This window comes from Magnolia sinica, chromosome 12, assembly GCF_029962835.1.
Source record: "Magnolia sinica isolate HGM2019 chromosome 12, MsV1, whole genome shotgun sequence".
NCBI lineage: Eukaryota > Viridiplantae > Streptophyta > Magnoliopsida > Magnoliales > Magnoliaceae > Magnolia > Magnolia sinica.
Genome location: NC_080584.1, coordinates 23969346 through 23993055, shown reverse-complemented (window position 1 = coordinate 23993055; position 23710 = coordinate 23969346). Strand labels below are relative to the sequence as shown.

At 38.0% G+C, this 23710-nt stretch overlaps 1 protein-coding gene across 17 annotated transcripts in view; it reads left to right on the top strand.

The window, feature by feature from the left end:
• The window catches only part of LOC131221121 (phospholipid-transporting ATPase 2-like), a 123217-nt gene that overhangs the window by 33081 nt on the left and 66426 nt on the right, over positions 1-23710 (top strand). For 12 of the 17 annotated variants that reach the window (XR_009159010.1, XR_009159012.1, XR_009159009.1 and 9 more), the window contains 11 exons: positions 1436-1649; positions 10918-11034; positions 11406-11498; positions 11595-11769; positions 18031-18197; positions 19865-19969; positions 20716-20813; positions 20905-21047; positions 22184-22280; positions 22386-22495; positions 22613-22777. Coding sequence is in view for 13 of the 17 variants with exons in the window: in XM_058216250.1 (XP_058072233.1) it covers positions 1436-1649; positions 10918-11034; positions 11406-11498; positions 11595-11769; positions 18031-18197; positions 19865-19969; positions 20716-20813; positions 20905-21047; positions 22184-22280; positions 22386-22495; positions 22613-22777 (1484 nt within the window). In the remaining 4 variants the exon portion in view is untranslated. Of the gene's footprint in view, positions 1-1435; positions 1650-10915; positions 11035-11373; positions 11499-11594; positions 11770-12096; positions 12260-18030; positions 18198-19864; positions 19970-20715; positions 20814-20904; positions 21048-22183; positions 22281-22385; positions 22496-22612; positions 22778-23710 lie in introns of those variants that run through there. The other 5 variants (XM_058216257.1, XM_058216260.1, XM_058216259.1 and 2 more) reach the window with 5 other exon arrangements.

The following is a 23710-nucleotide window of genomic DNA, read 5'->3' as shown; positions in this document are numbered from 1 at the left end:
TTCAATTCAACTCTTTCCTGTGGTGTGGTCCATTTGAACATTGGATATGCCTCATTTTTTAGCTCAAGACCTAAAATTATCTGGTAAAATGGATGGGCAGAGCGAATAAAGTACATAAATCATGGTGGACCTCATAGAGTTTACTCAGTATGCTAAGCGTAGTGAGTTGCTACCACGCAATCCGCTTCCTATAGGTCGAGTAGCGAGACTCGCTGCTAAAATGACATCACCAAGTTCCGTGGGCCCCACCATGATTTGTGTGTTGTATCTACACTGTCCATCCATTTGGAGAGATCATTTCAAGGCATTAGACAGAATGAGGCAAATCTAGAGCAGTAGTGGACCTCACCACAGAAAACAGTGGGGAGAGTGACACCCACTGTTGAAACTTTCCTAAGGTCCACCATGATGTTTATTTGAGATCTAACCATTCCATGAGTTAACATAAACATGAAATAAGGGAAAAAAACAAATATTAGCTTGATCGAAAACTTTCGTAGCCCTTAGAAGTCTTCAATGGTGGGCATCACTCGCCCCGCTGTTTTCTATGGTGGGGTCCATTGGAGCTTTAGATCTGAATCATTCTTTGTATCATGTCTTAAAATGATATCTCCAAATGTATGGATGGTGTGGATACAACGCATACATCATGGTGGGGCCCACCTAGCGAGTCTCGCTACTCAAACCTGTTAGCAGCTAATCCGCATCCCTAAAAGGCATCCGACGCCTTTTTTTCGAAACAGAGGAACCCTAAAACCCAAAAATCTCTCCTTTTCCCTCAAATACCCCTCCAAATCTCCGATTTTTCAGATTATTTGCCGAAATCGAAGGGAATTGAAGATTTTTTCGTAGTTACCTACGAACGGCGCACTGCCTCGATTGATTGGCCCACCCAATGCAACTTCCGATTAGGCAATCTCTTCTACAAGTACCAAAATACACTATTTTGAAAGTTTTTTCCTTTCTTTAATATATTTTTCGATTTTTTGGGATTGTTCTGGTTTTTTATGATTTTTTGACATTCCCGGCCCTTTAATTGCGAAGGAAATGTTAAAATCCCAGATAAAAAACGGTAGAAATGGTAATATCTATCAATATCGCGCTATATTTTGCGATATCTCATGATATTTTGCAATATATCACACGACACACAAGATTCTTCCATTTTTTTTGTATTTCAAGGGCCTTCTGAGGGGTTTCGAATCACTTGCCATCGATACCGGTAATATCGGCCAATAGTATCGGTATTACGAACACTGGTTGGGATATGGCTTAAGATGATGGTGATTATTGGTTCTCTCTCTCTCTCTCTCTCTCTCTCTCTCTCTCTCTCTCTATCTATAATATATTCCAGTAGTTCTCTCTCCCTGCAATATTCTAGTAGCATTAACTAATGACTTGTTCCTAATGAATTTGTTTATGTTTCCTTGTACAGTCGGTTCATGAACCAGTATTTTTTGCTTATTGCATGCCTCCAACTATGGTCGCTTATCACTCCTGTAAATCCTGCAAGTACATGGGGTCCTCTTATCTTCATATTTGCAGTCTCAGCTACAAAAGAGGCTTGGGATGACTATAACAGATATCTTTCTGACAAGCAAGCAAATGATAAAGAAGTATGGGTTGTAAAGCAAGGCATAAAAAAACAGGTGTTGTTATTCTTTCATTCTTCTTTGTTAGCGGTGCCTCTCAATTTATAACGTTCAAATTAAAAAAAAGAAAAAAGAAAGAAAGAAAAGAAAAGAAGAAGTAGATGCAGAATAGGGGTTGGCAGATGTTGGGTTGTTGAAAATCCTATGGTTTTTAGTTCAACTCATAGTATTTGATTTAACGTTCATAGTAAATGAAACAACTTGAATCCTTTTAAGTAAAATTACACAAGAATTGTAAGATTTCACTAGAAAATGGATTCGTGTGGGTTTTAATGGTTTTAACTGGTTTTTAGAGCTTATCTAATCTTATGGATTGAAGTGAGATGAAATGACTAAGGCTAGTTTTTTAGAGATGCAATAGATTAATTTGTCTAGTCTATTACTGCATTAGAATGAATTGTTATGGCTTGACTAAGGGCCTGTTTGGTAAAACTTAATTTAGCACTTAATATTGAAATATGTCTTTTTTCAGTGATTTTTCCTAATTCAGATTGTTTGGTAAATTCAAATTTTTAAGTGCTTAATTTGAATTTTCACTGAAAAAATGGGTTAATCTTTATGCTTTCCTCTTTTGACTTAATACTTAACACAAAATGTGGTTAATCTTTATGCTTTCCTCTTTTGACTTAATACTTAACACAAAATGTGGTAAATGATTTTAAATTAAAATATTTTCCTAAATGATAACTCTACCCTTTTCATAATTTCCAATGCAAGCTTTATGTTCTAATTGCTTAGCTACTGTGTTGACGTGGCAAAGTTCTTTGGCACCCATCATGATGTATGTATTATATCCACAACGTCCATTGATTTTACCAAAACATTTTAGGCCATGAGCAAAAATATGAGGCAAACCCAAAGCTCAAGTGGATCACACCACAAAAAGTTGTGGGGACAATGACTCCCACCATTGAAACCTTCCTGGGGACCACCATGATGTTTTTTTTTTTCCATCCAACCTGTTCATAAGGTCACATAGACCTGGATGAAGGGAAAACACAAATATCAGCTTGATAACTTTTGTGGCCCCCAAGAAGTTTTCAATTGTAGGCGTTCAATCTCCACCGGCTTCTGTGGCATGGTGCACTCAAGTTTTTGGGTCTACCACATTTTTGGGCTCATTACCTAAATTAATATGAACAAATGTATGAACGGTGTGGATCTAACACATACATCATGCTGGGGCCCACAAAACTTTGTCACATGAACATGATACCCACAAGATGCCGTGTTATGTTAGGCAATCCCACTCCCTCTGCATGCAGGTTTCCTGCCAAAGCCTTTGCAAGGTAGTGTGTTATGTTAGGCAATCCCATTCCCCTCTCGATGCAGATTTCCTGCCAAAGCCTTTGCACGTTCCTGCAAGGGAAAGCTGGGTGGGGTCCACCGTTTGTGAGAAATCCACCTGTTATCCATTTTGCTAGATCATTTTAGTACATCAAATAAAAAATGAGGCATATTGTAACGCCATGAAAATTGGGGGTCGAGCAGAAGTTCAACTCCCGAGTTCCAACGCATCACCTATGCAACGTGGATAATGATGATTAAATGTTGTTTGTGTTAGTGCACTAAACATGAGTGGGATTATACCAAATTAGCATATTATACCCCAAAGACAGTTAAATTACGCAAGCGGAAGACCATGATAGGTATGTATAAAACATATAAGTGGTGGTGCGTCTCCAGAGTATAATCATGTTCCAGGTTAAACAATTACATGTATCGTTTCAAAATACAAAATATCAAAATGTGTAGGTCCGTCTACATCATGAAATCCCTATAGCCCGGACGATTAGAATGCGGCCTACATGAACCTGCCAAAATACTGCATATACGAGAACTCCTCCTCGTCGTCATAAAGATCAGGCTCTGCTTTAAAAGCTACGCCATCATCTGCAACTAAGACAGAGTCTGGTTGGTGTTTTAAGACGCCGTCCCAGAGTGGGAGTGAGTGATCAACTCAGTGGAACTATAAGGCAAAGGTTAACATGTTATCAATTTAGTCAAGTAGTAATGATAAAGCAGTACATTAATCATGTCCTAGATTACTCTTGTTAATGCAAGAATGGTATGCGATAATGATGCATGCCCTCACCTACACTCCCTCATCGACTTTATCTCACGTTCGCGCATGGCATCCTCCCGAAACGTGCGCTTCCTCGCCAAAGCACATGCAGTGCGGTGCATGATCGTGATTAGTCAAGTTTTTAATTAGGCATATTCATGCAGCAGGATTAGGAAGCTAATGTACCTCCCTTCATATCATTTACCCAAACATTGATCCATCTAGGGTCGTCAATCTTAGTTAATCACATATGAAGAATAGTTCCAGGTAGCTACGGAGCGGCTCGTCACCTCAGCGCAGGCCTGATTTATACTCGAGGTCACTATGGAAAAGCTTGTCACCTTAACGTAGTCGTAGATCGTAGGCCGACAGCTTGAATACAGTGTCCCATACCACCGTATTCGGCTCACGAGTCTGGGTTGCTCATTGGACACTATGGGGAGGCTCGTCGCCCCAACGTAGGCCGACAGCTCGACCACGATGTCCCATACCACCATGCCCGGCTCATGAGTCTTGGCGGATCGAGGTACCAAGGTTAAACGGGCCTTTCGCTGGTAAGTTTGTTACCTTAGGTTCAAGCAGTAGCGTCCAAACATGGTGAACAAACATTGGGCCAATAGGGTTACTTGACAAGCTCGACTGGTATGAGCGTACGTTGACTTGATCGACATAGAGTGCATAAGCATTCCGTGTAGCCTAACCACTGTCGACAAACAGCGTACGACTCGGATTCATCAAGCGTATCCGTTGTGGCAAAGCAGTACGACCATCGATCGTAAACCATTACCGATTGCCTGGACTACATTGTAGCCCCAATCACACTCTAACCAATAGCATCCACATGTGATATTCCAAGACAGCATGTGACAACCAAATCTAAACATAAATCCCATTCGAGCATTTCAACAAACACATACCACACATGTCAGCATATATAGGCATTCATCTGTAAATCACATGGTAGTAAGATAGGTTGCATAAAGGAAACTGTAACTATATATAAGGGAATTGAGAATCCTATCTCAACACCCTCAGTAAGTACATTACATCAAGCATTTTCTCATTCAGGCATTTTAGCAAACACTTAGACCACACATTTTGCATACAGGTAATAAATTCGTTAAAAACACATACTATATCTAGTTCTTTCACAAGGAGTAGCCACGTATACAACGATCATGTATTAGCGATCAATAATCATAGCAAGCACAAATCATAATTTCATACTTATTCAAACATTTTTACAAATACTTAGACTACACACTTCAACATATATGGCGTATGTTGGTCATAACATGTATTAGGGCAAATCCTTTCACCAAGGAGTTGATACAACAATCATATATCCACGACGGATAATCATGGCAAGTACGAATCCAAATTCCATACCCATTCAAACATTTTTACAAACACATGAATTACACTATATTCAACATAGTTCATATATATATATATATATCTGTAAAGCGAGGGAAACATCGTATCTAGCATGAGAAATGGCAACCAAGTCAGTTATAAATCATTAACCGACATTGACAGCCTTGAAAACCATAACCTAAACGTTTATAGTCTGCACCTTTCGCCGGTAAACTCAAAACGGATTCAGTTTGAACACTCTCGCCTTGTAAACTAGACTTGAATACCTAATTAATAAAACGGGTTAGCTATTTCACCAATCTACGTATTTGGATTCCTAAAACAGGTTAGGGTTAGAGTTTCTTACCCAAGAATGGAATCATAATCTTCGGTATAGCGACACGGAAGCGGTAGTTACGTACGTGGAGTAGTGGGATCGAATCCCAGGAACTATCTCACACTCGCTCTCTCACTTCTCCACATTTTCCTTCACTTTCTCTCTCATTTCTCTCTTAGGGTTTAGAATTCGTATAGAATGAGAGAGGGGTGGGTAAAGGCCCTTATATAGGCCCAAAATTGAAGGGAATGGCCCCAGGGCCATGGTATACTTAGGTTATAGCCAAAGAGTGGCTGTTTCGGTCCAACAGAGCACATCTAGAGGCCCCTTTTCTGCATACAATATGGGGAAAGTTCCCTGACATTAGATCTAGGCCAGGTTAAGTTTTCGGTCCGATCGGATTTACGGAACGACCGTAGAGGACCAGTTTCAGTTCAACGGTCACCGCCACTCGATCAGGGCCACAAGTACACTGACCTGCGTAAGAAATTTTCCCTAATTCGAGGGTGTATTTGGGTCAGATTCTGACAGTCTGAAACCTTAGAATTGGCCCGCAAGCGAACGGCCCAGTTTACTTAAATCTGAGTACATTTTCTAAAGATATTCGCGTTTCTCACACACTTCGCTCCGGGCTAAAGTTGTGCATTTCTGGATACTATCTGGACTTGATTTTCGAGATGGTTGTCAAGCCCAGTAAGGCGGTCATATTCGTATAGTCTCGCGGTAATCGGACTTTTGACGTGCGGTACAGGTCCGATACGGAGTTTCGGTGTGCTCCCGAGAGCAACTGAGTTTTGAGATTGATTCTAAGTTTCAGGGTAATGTAGCGTCAACGATTCTACACGTTTTGGGTCTTGCAATTCGTATTTAAAGTGGTTCAAGGTAATTTCACAGATAATTTAGGTTAGCACTTGAGTAATTTTCATCTAATTTCTAAAGGATTTGGTCCTGAGCGATTTCTGCCTGAGGTGGAACTCGGGTCTTTGTACGGATTTTTTTTTTTCCGAGATGTTACACATATCCAAAACTCAAGTGGGCCGCATGATAGGAAACAATGGGTAGGAGAATGCCTATCGTTGAAACCTTCTTGTGTCCACTGCGATGTTTATATGCCATCCATACCACTCATAAGGTCATTCCTACTGGGATGAACTGAAAACACAAAAATATTAGCCTAATTCAAAACTTCTGTGGCCCTACAAATGTTTCAACAGTATACATTCAATCCTCACTGTTTCCTGTCATGCGGCCCACTTGAGTTTTGGATTTGCCTCATTTTTGTTCCATGTGCTAAAATGATTTGGAAAACTGTATGGACGGGGTGGATTTCTCACAAACATCACGGTGGGCCGCACCCAACTTCCCGTTGCAGGAACTTCATGTGAGAGGTTTTCCCACGAAATTCGGGTATTGCTTTGAGCGGGGAGCGGATTAGGTGTTACCCGAGTAACACAATAGTGGGTTTTGCCGTGACCATAGGGCCCACGTTGATAAATATATTTTAATATCCATGCCGTCTATCAGCTTTTCTATCTCATTTTAGGACATGTGCCCAAAAATGAAACAAATCCAAATCTCAAGTGGACCACACCACAGGAAACAATCGTCATTGATCGCCCGCCATTAAAAATGTCTTAGGGCCCACCGTAATATTTATTTGCCATGCAACTTGTTTATAAGGTCACATAGACTTGGATGAAGGGAAGAAGCAAAGATTAACTTGACCCAAAACTTTTGTTGCCCCTAAAAAGCTTTTAATGGTGGGAATTCAATCCCTATGGTGTGGTCCACTTGAGATCAGGATCTTCTTCATTTTTGTGAGCATATTCTAAATGATCCAGAAAAATGGGTGGATCGTGTGGAACAAATACATCAAGGTGGGCCTCACGGCCCTATGTTTCCCTAGTAACATCAAACGCACTCTAGCTTTGGAAGGTTGCTGGCTAGGTGGGGCCCATCATGATGTTTGTGAGAAATCCACCCCGTCCATATATTTTTTCTGATCATGTTAGGGTATGGTCCCAAAAATGAGGCAAATCCAAAACTCAAGTGGGGCCGCATGATAGCAAAAAGTGAGGATTGAATGTCCTCCATTGAAACATTCTTAGGACCACTGAAGTTTTGAATCAGGCTAATATTTTTTTTTTTTTGTTTTTAGTTCATATTAATAGGAATGACCATGTGAATGGTATGGCTGGCAAATAAACATCCCAGTGGACCCCTGGGAGGTTTCAATGGTGGGCATTTCCCTTCCTACTTTTTCCCTATGGTACGGCCCACTTGAGTTTTGGATCTGCCTCAGTTTTGGGCCCATGTCGTAAAATTATGTGTCAAAATGGATGGACGAGGTGGATTTTACAGCGGACCTCACCTAGCTTCCCATTGCAAGAAGTTCTTGTCAAGGCTTTCGGAGGCAATTGATGCTTTGGAAACGTGGTCCAACGGAGGATCCAGATTGCATAGTATATAACACGCCACCAAGGTGGTAGTGTGGTGAGTGGCAAAGTTCTGTCGGCCCACACAGTTTTTGTCTTGTACTCCACAGAAGATAGAAATTGAGATAATAAGGGCAAATACGACAAATTGCTAATTTTCGGACATTTTTTGTTTATGGTTACCAAACAAGTTTTTATGATAAAAGTGCTTATTTTTAGATACCGATACTTTTTTCAGATAAATTACCAAACGGATTTTTCAGTACTATTGTATACTAAAATTCAGCACTTTAAGTTTTCAGTATTTCAACTAATTTTAGACTTTATTTTTCAGTTTACCAAATGGCACCTAAGATTTGATGTTGAATTTACAATATTATTGATGTCCCTATCTCATTTTTCTATGTTTTGATAAAATGTTTAATGTTGTATTTATTTTTCTATAGAACTTAAAAGAACATGATGATTTATGGTCTCATAACTCAATCTGGCCCTATCATAATTCTAGGATGTGAGTCAAAACTTTTAGAACATTGACTAGACACCAATCGCTCTGGACAATCGTTTGTTCTATGCAAAAGTTTTGCTTCAAAGTTAATGTGTAGAATCGGCTCCTTCAGGAACCCATTTATAGTTATTCTTTGCCCATCTATATCTTTGCCACAGTTATTGGTTTCACCTATTTTATGTATTCCACTTTCCATCTGCACATATAAATGCCCATTTCCCCCATGACAATTCTGAGCGTTACTTCGCTAAATTGGAACATAGTGGGCCATGCTATTCTGATGATGATTTGTCTTCTGTAAATTGGAATATCTCCAGGCATGATACTTCGATAAGCCAACTGACTATTAGACATGTTAGGATAAAAAAAAAGAAGTTCACGTCTCATGATGATATGTCTTCAAGTTCATTTAATATGATGAAATTTTTATATGTCTTCAAGTTCATTTAATATGATGAATTTTTTATGTCTTCAAGTTCATTTAATATGGTGAATTTGACTTTCAAATGAGATTTGCATTAATCATACAACTCTAGATTTTATGTCTATATACCCACATGGGCAAATTGTCAAGCTTAGAAGTTCATGATGGTATCAAATTGGGTTAATATTATGGCATGGCCTGGAGCAATCTATTAATGTTGGGATACCGTTATCTGCTGCATTTCTCTAGGGGATTAGGCATAGCTGCATAGGGAGTTATGTTCAAACATGCTAACATCAAACTAATGATGCTAAAGTTTACCAACTTGATAATAATTGTGCTGGTCGTCCTCAATGGGTGATCTCACTGACATATATGGTGGATTACAATTATGAATTTACAAAGATGTCCTTTTCTTTGACAATAAAGAAAACAAGAAATAAATAATGGAAAAAATGCACACTGAATATTTTTTTTTTTTGAATGGTAATGCATATAAAATATAATGAATGTATTTCTTAATTTTTAATACTTCCAGTCCCACTAAAGTTTGGCAAGTCAATGTTCAACTTACTATAAAGCCAATAAAAATTATCATCCTGCAGGACCTGTTGAACAGTTCTCTTGAACAAAATGTTACTCAATTTCATGTGTTTTGTTTGAGCATGAAACATAGGACTTGTTAACATATGCTCACCTCCATGTGGCTCATCAAGATTGTTACCATGTATGTTTCAACATGGTTCATTTAAATCTAAATTTTTAAGATGAATTCCAAATATGATACCTCAATATCGAAATTCGTACTCATGCCTTTCTGTATGCAAAAGCGCAATCTAGATCCAATTAATTTCTGTTACTCATTTTGCTACATTTTCGTCTCTTTGGTTCATGTGAGTTGTGATTTTTCTGGTCTAATATAGGCTGTTATAGATGTAGTTGAGCCAGGTTTGTATTTTTATTGTTTTATTTCTGCCATTTAATAAAATTGTGAATCCCAATAAAAATTTGAGATCCAATTATGATAAAACCAATCTTATATTAAATTCCTCAAGTTCTTGATTGGCTTCTCTCATCTTTTACAGGCAGGAACTTCTGGCCTGACTTTTTCCATGGCTTTATACATTTTCTCGAACTTTGTATTCCAGAATCATTCTAAGGACCTGTTTGGCCGTCACTTAAAAATGTCTTCATCTCATTTTATTGAATCATAATTATGTATTAGAGATAAATCCTTTTGGTAGGGATTAAAAGTAAAACCAACAATTTATATAAACTATGATATCTAATATGCAATTGATATTAATTAAAACGAGATGAACTCATTTTTAAGTGTCAACCAAACTGGTCCTATAGATTTTATGAATGTGCTAAAGAATGATGTGATCCCTGTTCTCACCTTTTCATTTACTCTCTTCCTTTTTCTCTGTCTTGTGGGTACTGGTAATTGCAACCTTGAAGTACCTGGACCAATTCTACCACCAGAACCACTCCATCAGGCATCTATAATCAATGTTGTTGGGGCAAAATAATCTGTTGTCCCCTTTGTCTGTCTCAAATAGTACTTTCTTTTCTTGTTCCATCCTGTAAATGTCTTCGGACTTGCTCCAGTAGCTAATGTTGTAGCTTCTTTTGGATATTTCCAATCTATGTTGTCCTATAGAAAATTGGCAATTGTATGCCCTATATAGCCTACGGACCTTTAAATCCCATATGATGGTTGAGGAACTCCACTCCCACCATGGAAAATTACATTGAACTTTGTTGATTATTTTTACCTCTTGCATCAATTTCAGGTGTCAACCTTGCTAACCTTGACTAAGGGGCCAATTTGATTGTGGATACTTTTTCCATGGATGTATGGAGAGACTATCCAAAAAAATAAAGAGTAAAAGATGTATTCAGATGGATCCCTTTTCTTGATGGTGTAGTTTTCCATGGTGATATGCATTATCTTTCATGTTTTGAATTTTGATGTCAAGGATTGCATCTTACAAAAATTATTTTCTGAAGTCATCGCTTTGCTCTTGATTTTGTTGTTGGGTCTTCTTCTTTGGCGTGCTTTCTTTCACTCACTAGATTCTTCAATTTATTTATTGGAGCTTCCCTTTCCTAAATTGATGATGTTCTCTCGTTTTAGATTCAAGCACAAGACATTCATGTTGGCAACATAGTCTGGCTCCGGGAGAACGATGAAGTGCCTTGTGATCTTGTTTTAATTGGTACTTCTGATCCGCAAGGCATCTGTTATGTTGAGGTGACTATAGAAAGCATACATTCTTTTTTCTTTTCATGTTTTTAATTTTCTGTTACTTACGATAACCTATGCATATCATTATCATTCATTGAAAGGGCTGAAATTTTAACTTTGTGAAGTACATGTATCAATCGTTTTCTCAAGTACTCTCATTTTATACTGCATTTAAAGAGTCCTGAATTGCTGCTCATCTACTTTCCATTAGTTATTTCCTATTCCTGAGTCAATTGAGCACTGATGACAGATATCTATGCTGATTCTGCGTATGTTTGTTTGCCTAAATTTTGTATAAGTATATATACATGATGCTCATAATGTACCATTAATATTCTATGGAAGATCCAAAAGGCATAATCCCTATACGCTTGTAGACTGCAGCCCTAGATGGTGAGACTGATATGAAGACAAGGGTTATACCATCTGCCTGCATGGGGTTAGATCCTGAACTTCTTCACAAAATCAAGGCAAGTTTTTCTTTTGCTTTTGCATGGCTGGAGCACTGTTGATATCCGTATTTTGATTGCCAAGGGAGCAAAATTAGAATTTGGTCTCACTCGCAGGGTGCCATTGAGTGTCCAAACCCAGACAAGGACATTCGAAGATTTGAAGCAAATTTGAGGTTGTTTCCTCCCTTCATTGATAATGATTTATGCCCCTTAACCATCAATAATACATTACTTCAGTCATGCTACCTGCGGAATACAGAATGGGCATGTGGAGTAGCTGTCTATACAGGCAAGTTCTATGATCTTGGGAACAGTCACTTCTTTACATCTCACCTCATCTTTTCATCATCTGATTGTAACCTTTTCTTATCACTATCTTGTTAATTTTTATTCACTTCAATACTTATATCATGTGTACGAATTCTCTTATGAATACGGTATTGGGGATTAGTATCTAATATTACCATGTTAGATGTTGAAATGAATCTTCAATTGTGAGATAGCTGTTTTTTTTTTTTTTTTCCTGTTAAGTTACATGGGAGCTCTTGGAGTTCTGGCTGTATTTATGTTCTCAATTTTGGCAAATGTCGTTGTTGTGTGTGAACTAATGATTTGATATCAAGCATTGTAACAGGTGTCCTCAGCTTTTGTGGGTGACGAAACATGAAGGAAAATATTCTGCACTGAGCATACCACTTTGAAACGTATAAACATGCCTTTGGTGTTGTCTCATCTTGGCATCTTACCTCGCAACATAAATATCAGTTGCTCCAGTCTAGGCAAGTTGTTAAGATCAGCACAATTTGTTGCTCTTCTTATCCTTTTATAGGCATTGTACCCGTGTAGAAGGATTTCACTTGAATGTCCCATTCATTCTAAGACCTTGACCATTTCGTCACCATACATTAGCTTTCTTTTGAAAATTCTTCATATTTGTTCATGATCTTCATGAGCCAGCTATAAGGATTCCCCATTAAGAAGGTCAGGAAAGGAAATGAGTAGTCTGTGATCTCAGCCAAATTATCAGTGATCAAGTGACTAATAAGTGGAGAAGCTGCAAACGTAAAGCTGGACATACCACAGTCTACTCCAAAACTGTGTAACAAGGACATGGCACTTGTATAAATTGTGATGTGCTGACAAGTGTCAAGTGTCAGCATGGACAAGCATGTCAATACTCCTGAATGCAACTTGTGTAATCTGTAATGTTTTTTTAGTTATTATTAAATTCTTGGATGCAATTATACTGGTTTGTTCTCATTATTTGCACTTTTTTGTTTTTGTTTTATTTTTTATTTTATTTTTTTACATATGCGTATTTAAAAAATAATATTAAGATATAATAATTTAATAACTTTTAAAAAATAAAAATAAAAATGGCAACCAAACAAAAAATTTGTTAGAGAAACCCAACAGGAAAGAAACAAACAAGATCCATCAAGGCAATGGATAAGAATCACCTATACATAAGGAAGATCTAATGATCTCTTTGCCAGGGAATGGGCCATAGAAATTCATGATCTATTTGCTTAAGTACAATGGCATTTTCAATTCATTGAGGGGGGTCAGATTCCAAGGAAAGGGATAAGACCCAGGAGCCCATGTGATTGCATTATGTGAATCTCCTTCCTCAAGCACTTCCTCCCTCGATTAGTGAAGATCTCCACCCCAACTTTAACATCCAAAAGTTTTGCTTGTTTTGAGGAGCCAACTTTTGCCATGCCTGAATATGAGAGCTTGAGAGAACCATGCTCACCAAAGGACTCCCTTAATAACTGACGCTACAGAACTAATGATTAAGCTACCAACGATTTTCATTTTCCACCAACCAGAGGGTGGAGTAGACAACAATCTAATTTAATGGTGGCCTTCTAAAGCCGTTAATAACTTCTCTCCAATTACAGAAGATATCATCCACAGGTACGCCAACTAATTCCTTAGCCACACTCCCCTAACTCCCTAACTCTTTTGATTTCGTCAAGGATACACTCATGGCTACAGTAAATCTCTCTTAAAATTCTTCTATTTTCTTTCCTTCCAAACCTCTGATGATATTACTACATCTCCAAAGGATTTTGCTTCTAGGATTAAAAGGACCACTGCTCCACCCATCAATGCACCAGCAACCTTAGCATACGTAATCCACTCAACACCAAAGGACCAAACATGACCAAATCCTCCAAGCTATATTACAACGTATTAAAAGATGATCCACAGATCTTAAAACCATTCAAACGCATGATACACATACTGGCCAGCAGCCAGTTCCTTTCTGAAGATTGTCAAGAAGAGTGAGGGTTTTGTTAGTTGTGGCTGCCCACAAAAAGCCTCGATTTGGGGATGCATGAGGGTTCCCCACACTTCCTGCCTAAGGGGCTGCCCAGTTTTGTGGGCAAATGGTTTGAAGAAAGAATTTGGAGGGAAAAGAACTGAAAGAAGAGAGGACCTAGATTTTCTAACCTATCTCATGAGGATAAATAGTTCAATATTTGTATGGTTGTGTGTGCGGATTTAACTTTTAAAAGCCATCATGTCTGATGCTCTGTACACATGTGTGGTACCAATGAGTGTCAATCTGCAAGATATATTGGTCTATATGTCATTACTAATATACCTCTATAAATCTAATTGCCATTTAAATTCCCTAGATCCCAGCTAAGGCAATCATCTTAGGGGCATTATAAAATGTTATAGTTGAAAGATTGCAAGGTGTACTAAAAATTCTACTGATTTGGGGAATGTGGAGTGCGATTCATTGGACGTGGTTGGATGGGCCTTTAAGAGCCATTTTGAGCTGTGGAATCTTCTTTCACGTTTGATGAAATTCATCATCTTGCCTCAAGGTTAAACATTTTGTTTCTTCTTGTGGAAAGGGAGACAAATATGTTGGTCAATGAATTGGCAAAAGGTAGACTCTTTTGGTCTTCTTTTTGTGGTTGCAAGCAGTTACATCTTCCTTGATGTTTTTTTTCCTCTTTATTTTTCTTTTGAATAAAATTTCCTTGCTTCTACAAAAAAGGAAAATTTTCTTTAGTATTATTTGTTGTGTTTTATTTTGCTGAAGTAGGGTCCACATTTAAATGATCCAAACCCTCAAAATTACCAAAAGTACCCCTGATTGGAAGATCCTATCTGTTTAATGAGATTAAGACTTCTGTCAAACAAGATTGAGCTTTATCTTGGTTTCTGTTCATTTAAATTGAATACATGGGGCCACTGATGGTGCTTCTTTCATGATGAGACTCCTATGAATAGATGTAACGTCTCGGAAAAATCCGTACAAAGACCCGAGTACCACCTCAGGCAGAAATCGCTAAGGACTGAATCCTTTAGAAATTAGACGAAAATTAATTAAGTACTAAACTGAATTACTCAGCGAATTAGCTCGAATCACTTTCTATACGAACTGCAAGACCCAAAACCAGTAGAATCGCTAACTCTACATTACCTAAAAACCTAGGATCAATCTTAAAACCCAGTTGCTCTTGGGAGCATCTCGAAACTCCGTATTGGACCTAGACCGCGCGTCGAAAGTCTAACTACCGCGAAACTATACGGTTAAGACCGCGTTACTGGGCTTGACAAATCTCGAAAATCAAGTCCAAATAGTCCAAAAACGCACAACTTGAGCCCGGAGCGAAGTGTGTGAGAAATGCGAATATCTTCAGGGAATAGACTCAAACTTAAGTGAATTGGGCCGTTCGCTTGTAGGCCAAGTTTAAGGTTTCAGACCGTTAGATTCTGACCCAACTACACCCTTGGATCAGGAAAATTTCCCAACACATGTCAGTATACTTGTGGCCCTGATCGAGTGTCAATAGTCGTTGAACTGAAACTGGTCCTCCGCTGTCGATCTACAAACCTGATCGGACCGAAACTTTAACCTGACATAGATCCATTGCCAGGGAACTTTCTCCGGACCGAATGCAGGAAATGGACCTCCAGATGAGCTTCGTTGGCCTGAAACAGACAACTTTTAGCTATAACCTAAGTATACCATGGCCCTGGAGCCAATGACATCAGTTCTGGGCCTATATAAGGGCCTTAACCCACCCCTCTCTCATTCCATACGAAATTCCTAACCCTAGGAGAGAAGAGAGAAAAGAGAAGGAGAAAGTGAGGAGAAGAGAGAGAGAGTGAGAGATAGTTGCTGGGATTCGTTCCCACCGCTTTATGTGCCAAATCATCCTACCTGTATCGCTACACCGACGAATCCAAATCCATTTTTGGGTAAGAAATCCTAACCCTAATCTGTTTTGGTTATCCAAATAAGTAGATCGGTGAAATAGCTAACCTATCTCAATATATAGGTACCCGTTATTCCGTATTCGGGAATATAGGATTCAAACTGAGTTCGATACGGGTATACCGACGAAAGGTGCGGACTATAAACGTTTAGGTTATGGTTTTCAAGGCTTTCAATGTCAGTAATGATTTATGACTGACTTGATTGCTATCACATATGCTTAGATGCAATGTTTTCCGCGTATTACATATATATATGAACTATGTTGAAATTAATGCATTCCATGTGTTTGTTGAAATGTTTGTATGAATATGGAATTATGATTTGTGCTTGCCATGATTGTTGTTTTGGAATACATGATTGTTGTATGTGTGGCAACTCCCTTGTGAAAGGATTTGCTATAATATATGTTATAACTAATTTATTACTTGTATGTTGATATGTGTAGTCTAAGTGTTTGATAAAATGCCTGAATGAGAAAAAGCTTGTTGAAATGTATTTAATGAGGGTGTTGAGATAGGATTTTCAATTACCTTATCTATAGCTACAGTTTCCTTTATGTAACCTCTCTTACTACTATGTGATTTATGGATGAAATGCCTATGTATAATAACATGTGCACTATGTGTTTGTTGAAAGGCTCAAATGAGATTTATGTTTAAATTGGTTGTCACATGCTGCTTGGACTATCACATATGAATGCCTATTATGTTTGAGTACGATTGAGACTAATACGTAGTCCAGGCAATCGGTAATGGTTTACGATCAGTGGCCGAACTAGTTTCGCCACGACGGATACGTTCGATGAATCCGAGTCGTACGGTGATTATCGACAGTGGTTAGGCCACAAGGAGTGCGTGTGCGCTCCATGTCGATTAATTCAACGTACGCTCGTACCAGTCGAGCTTGTCAAGTAAACCGATTGACCTAATGTATGTTCACCATGTATGGACGTTACTGTTTGAATCTAAGGTATCACGTACCATGGAAAAACCCATTTAAGCTTGGTACCACGATCTGCTAAGACTCATGAGCCGGGCATGGTGGTATGGGACACCGTGATCGAGCTGTCAGCCTACGCTGGGGTGACGAGCTTCCCCGTAGTGTCTAGTGAGCAAACCAAACTTGGGAGCTGAATACGGTGGTATGAGACACTGTATTCGAGTTGTTGGCCTACGCTAAGGTAACGAGCCTTTCCCGTAGTGACCTCGAGTATAAAATAGGCCTATGATCGGGTAACGAGCCCATCGTAGTGACCTCGAGTGTGAATTAAGCCTACGCTGAGGTGACGAGCCTCCCATAGCAACGTATAGTGTAAACTCGCGAACTTGCCTATCGTATGTGATTAACTAGGATTGACAACCCTAGATGGATCATTGTTTGGGTAAATGATATAAAGGGAGGTACCTTAGCTTCCCGAATCTGCTGTATGAATAGGTCTAATTAAGAACTTGGCTAACATGACTATGCACCGCATTGCATGTGCCTTTGGCGTGGGTGTTGAGCATAGTGGGAGTTTAGCATGCGCGATCGTGAGATGATGTCGCAAAGGGAGTGCAGGCGAGGGCATGCATCATTAATACATATCATCCTTGCATTAACCAGAGTACTTAGGAATGCTTGTTGTATTGCTTTATCATTACTGCTTGACTGAATTGATAACATGTTAACCTTTGCCTTATAGCTCCACTGAGTTGATCACTCACTCCCACTCTGGGACGGTGTTTTAAAACACCAACCAGACTCTGTTGTAGTTTCAGATGATGGCGAGGCTTATGAGTTGGAGCCGGCCTTTTACGACGACGAGGAGTTCTCCTACCTGCAACTCTCTGGCGGGTCTATGTAGACCTGGAGTTGCGTCATCGGGGCTACAGGGATATGGATTAGATGACATTACACTTTATCATTTTGTACATTTTGGAACTATACATGTAATTATTTAACCTGGTATCATGTTCATACTCTGGGGACCTACAACCACTTATATGCTTTATATACTTATCACAGTCTTCCGCTTGCGTAATCTAATTGTCTCTGGAGTATGATATGCTGATTTGGTATAATCTCATTCATGTTTAATGCACTAATACGGACAACATTTAATCATCATTATCTATGTTGCATAAGTGATGCGTTGGAACTCGGGAGTTGAGCGTCTGCTCGACCCTCGATTTTCAGGGCGTTACAATAGATCATTTGGAGACATACTACTAACTTCATCATGTATAGAATAGACTTAAATGTTTGTGAGTTTCGGATGGTAGGTCTCGCATGATTAACAATTTGTTTCGTCTTATTTTTTAGGAAATGAAACCAAGTTAGGTATGAGCAGGGGTATACCGGAGCCAAAACTTACTGCGGTGGATGCAATGATTGACAAGTTGACTGGAGCAATCTTTCTGTTTCAAATAGTAGTTGTTATTGTTCTCGGAATAGCAGGTGATGTCTGGAAAGATACTGAAGCTCAAAAGGTTAGACACATTTTAGTGTTTCTTATTCATTAATGGAATGTATGGGCATATTGATTTATATCTATTTCTGGCATGTAAATGTGGATGATCTAGATTACAAGTTAGTAAGATGGATTTTATGACTGGTTTCTCAATTGTTTGTTTGGTCATTTCTGCCTTCAAGTCATCTTGCTTTTCTTGCTTATGTAAATGATAACATTCTTTGTAAACAATTCATGTTCTAATACTGTAGGCCAGATTTCTTATGTAGTAAAATGATAAATGTGCACACCAACTTCTGGCAGATAAGATGATGATGATGACCTAGTTGAAGTTTGTGATGTCTTCCATGACCAATTTGGTTCCTGCATTTTCACTTGCAATTGAGCACACACCTCATGGTTTTGAGCCTTTACATAATTTTCATATCAACAATCAAACCTTAATAAAGACCATCTTTGAGTATACTGGCTTTCTTACCAAATTTTTGTAGGTGAAATTATAGGATATGCGACCTGATACATGGGTTTTCAATTCTAACAAGTGGCCTATGGTTCAGTAATCTTGACCATTTGTCTGTTGCTTCCCATCATGAATGGACCAGGCTTCAGAGTTCTCTCAGATTGTGGATCCCGTTCGCCAATCTTTGGATTTCTTCTAGTTGAATGTGGACAACAGCTGTATTTCTGTTCTTAACCATCCATTTTTAGGTCACAAATTGAGAAGTTTTGTCCCATCGAGGAGATTTTTTTGGCATGTTCCATCCATGGTGGGGTGCAGCAGAAGAGTGGTCTGGACTGCTGAACTAGGGCCCTTTCTGTCAGAACCAACCATCCATAATGTACATAGCCTCAGGTTGTAACCTATAATTCCTCATTTCAGATCTTCTTGAAGATCCTTCACTGTCTAGTTGATGAGTAAGAAATGACATGCAAGATAATAATTATAATAACTGTAATCTGTTTGTTGTTAAGCATTGACTTCATGTCTGAGACGTAGTTGCACAGAAACTGATTCCAAGTGATGGGATTCAGCCTGGTTGTATTGTTCGATGATTTCATGCATAAAAATGATGTATGGGTTCGTTAAGTAGAAAATGGATTTAAAGCTTTATGTATGCAGGTAAAGAAGTTTCATATAAAATAATACAAAAATGCAGAAAGCCTGAACTTACTTTTTGGCATGTAACAATGTTCCAGTTATTGTACTGTTCAATCCTTTTGTAAATAATTCATAGTCGAAGTAATTTCTTATTTCATCATTACGAGTTGCTCTGCATGATTATTCCACCAATTTTTGGAGGAACTCAGTAGTGGACTATCTATTTGTGCATAATAGTGACGTGTAATTTCACCGGTTAGTGATGTGTAATTTCACTAGTTTGTCCTCATTACACAAGTTTTCGTATTTGGGTTCTTATAATATTTCTCAAGTCCATATAATATTAACTTTTAGTAATATCCACATAATTTTGACATTAGAAAATTGTTTATTTCCACAGAAAATGGATTTAGTTATTAAGTATTTAATCATGGAGGCATGATGTTGAGATCCTTGTTGACGATTCGTTCTGTTGTTGGTGCTCTTAAGCTGTAATTTTTCTCGAGCCATTAATTAAGCTCACACTGCTCTTCCACCCATCACTTCTGATATTTAGCAACTGATGCTCACTTTTTGGTTCCTTGTAGCAATGGTACGTTCTTTACCCAAAGGAAGGACCATGGTATGAACTGCTGGTCATCCCTCTACGGTTTGAGCTTTTATGTTCAATTATGATCCCGATATCCATAAAGGTATGCGGCTGTATAAAGTATCATTTCTTCTCTGTTTGTTGCTTATTGTGTCTCTACTATGACATCATGTCATAGTTCCATCTTTATTTAGAAATATACCTAAATTCTTGACCAAATTTAAATACTAAGGTAGGATGCAAATAACATGTCACAGCACATATATTGGGGTCAATTGTTGAAATATTAGATACTGAGAGACATTTGACCAGTATCAAATAATTAACTATATGCCAGCTTTTTCCTCCCATAATCAGCCACATTAAAGATTCAGTGCCATTATATTTGTAAGTGGAGGGGCTGATGATGCCACTCTGTTAGATATACCATCTGCATGTGGTGGCATGTCATTAGCCTCTTATAGTCTATTTCTGTATACAAAAAAAGGAAAAATAGTGAAATCATTGGTCGCCATGCTTGTGTAATATTTCGTACTTGATCACTTAGTGAGTGGTCTGTTTGTTTCTAAATGTATTTATGGTTATGTTGCTCTGGTCACAATTGCAGATATCCATAATGGATCATCATGCCCCGTGGATGTAATCTGTGACCTTTGAACTTGCACATGATAGTATGATACTAATATATCTTGATCCCTTTCTCATAGCCTATGAGAAAAATAAGATTCCATCACTATTTAAAAAAAATCTTATAATCATTAAGCCATTTGTTGTTTGAAAGGTCTGTATACATTCCATTTTCACTGTCAGCTTCCCTTGATTTTTAAGAATAGTCCATATCTATGGCAGGTATCTCTAGATCTTATGAAGAGTTTATATGCAAAGTTCATTGATTGGGATGAGGAGATGTATGATCATGACACCAATACACCTTCCCATGCGACAAAGTAAGAAAGTGAAGCCTGTGCATTTGCAGACGCTAACAGTGCAAATTTTCTTTCATATTCTTGAGGTTAAGATGTGTTTTTCCCCCCACAGCACTGCAATCAGCGAGGATTTAGGACAAGTTGAGTACATTTTGACTGATAAAACTGGGACCCTAACAGAGAATAGAATGATCTTCCGGCGATGTTGCATCAATGGTACTTTCTATGGAAACGAAAGTGGAGATGCCCTGAAAGGTTTGTTTTCCTATTCTTGTTTCATGATATTTTGTGTGTTTTGTTATCTATGTAGTTCGTTAGCTAATTTTCTTCTCCTTCTTGTACTTGAATTGTTGAAAACCTCGTATGCATGATAATTTTTTAAATTTATTGCAATTCTGGTGGAAACTATGCTGTATATGAGGGACATTTTATAATTATAGTGATTTGGCTAGTGTATGGTAGGAACCCTGGCCTTTGTTCTGTAGGAGTGTTGTGGAAGGATACACAACAACAATATAAAGAATCAATAAATCACTGCTTAGGCATGCTGGTATTTAGTATAAGTCTCTTCTGGTTTATTTCTTAGCATGAGAAGCCAGTTTTGGTATCTACATGAAGGCTTATACATCATGTGAAGTCTGGCTGGAACTATCTGCAGTCATCTACAAAATGCCTACAAGTTCTCTTTCATTCATATTTCATTGTATCTTTCCTTTCTTCATGCAAAGACACATGGTTCATGGGTTTTTTGGTGTGAGCTTTAAAATGTGATGATTGCTTGATCAAAGAATTTAGTACTGCTCTATACTGTGATACTTGAAGAATTTTCATCCTACATATATAGTCATTTCATGTGTGATTTGGGATTTGTATGTGTATGTTGCTTGACCTTGCACCAATACATTTCTTTTATTTATTTATTTATTTTTGTGAACCACAAGTTTATTATATTGATTTGAGGCTAATCATATGCATGACTGCTTTCTATGCTCTTTAGGGTTTATTCTTAGTACCAATGAGTAAACTGACTGGCTCTCCTTTTTTATAGGCTGCATTTGTATGCACTATCAAGTTGAATTGCAATTATTGGTCTAATAGCATAGGAATAACCAAATTGTAATTTCCTCGCTGAGCATTCATTTTGAGGGTTTGGGCTCCAAATTGCAAATATGTTACTTTCAAGTTGGACTTGAAAGGAAAAAAAAAAAAGAAGCAACAACTGCAATTTGGGGGCTAATTCCTTATTATAAATACTAGGAAATGTTATTAACTTCTGCCATTTCCACTAACTAATTGCAACTCAAATGCACTTTTGCTCCAAATGCAGTCATAGACTGTAAACCATATAACATTTGCTGCCAGATCTGACAAAAATTCTTTCTTCTAGCCAGACATGGAACTGCTCGATGCTATTGGTAGCAAAAGACCTGATGTTATTAGATTCCTTACAGTTATGGCTGTATGCAATACAGTTATACCTCTTAAAAGGCTAGTATAATACCGTTATTGTAGTTTTTTCTGTATTTGCAGCTGGTCCTAATGACACAGTTTTGATAGATGTTCTGATCTCATTTAACTTTTCATAATATGTAGCAAAAAGGGAACAATCTCTTACAAGGCACAATCCCAGGATGAGGATGCTCTTGTTCATGCTGCTGCTCACTTGCACATGGTTCTCTTCAATAAAAATGGGAATATTCTTGGTATGATTCATTCCTTGGCAACCATTTCATTTCAGGATATTTCTCTTTCAGTTCTCTGAGATGGAACTGTAACAGTGGACAAGATGAGCTAATTTTTTCTTACTCTTTATTTTGCAGAAGTCAATTTCAATGCCTCAATCCTTCAATATGAGATACTGGATACTTTAGAATTCACTTCTGATCGAAAAAGGATGTCAGTGATTGTCCGAGATTGCCAGAATCGAGATATCATCCTTTTGACGAAAGGGGCAGATGAAGCAGTTCTTCCTAACGCATCCTCTGGTATTCATATCTGTTTTGTTGTGATTGAATCACTAGATGATTGTATTGAAAGTGAATATGTAAACTGTTCTTTGAAAGGAGAACATCTTTTGACATTCATGTGTGCATGCATATACGAATGTGTACCTAATAAGCATATTCTTTTCTGTAATGAACCTATGTCCTCTTTTTCCATTATAAAATTGCAAGAGATGTATTTCTCGTATATTGCTTATATTGTTCAGGCAAAATGTGATTTTTTTTTAGTAGCTTAGAAATTTTATTTTTTATTTTTTTAAAGAAAGAAATACCAGAAACGCTGCAGCAGGTTACTCACAATACGAGCATACAACTGGACAAATGGAGAAAAACCGATCTATCTCCTATCAATGACAATAAGAGAGGCACTAACTGCACCCTCAGGATGACAGTCTGCCAATTGGGCAAAAAATGATGATGTCATGGCATGTCACATCTGTCCCCAACTTGTATCTTTTTTCCTTAGTTCTTTACTGCTTAAACTTTATATTTTCCATTGTCTTCTAGGTTGTTGTACCCAATGTTTTCCATGTTGTTATTGCGTTATGTATTGCACCGTTGGGATACAGATGCGTATCAGTTATCGCATGGGATATATCGGTTGTATCGGATAATTTATCGTTGTTTTTAGGAAACATGGGGAAACATTGGGAAATTAGTCGAATTTTTCAATGAAACTTCAGGGATTGTTAAAAAAGACATCAATACACACTTTTAAATCATAACATCACCAAAAAAAAAAAAAACAAGCGCCCATAATAGGTTTCCTTTATATAGGTTATGCAGGGCATGTGATTTAACTACTTGGATGGGGGAGATTATTAACAGATTAATCACAGTAAATCAAATATGATAACATGTTGTCCAACCATGATCTAAAGAGTACCAATAAGGCAATAAAATTCAGATTTATAA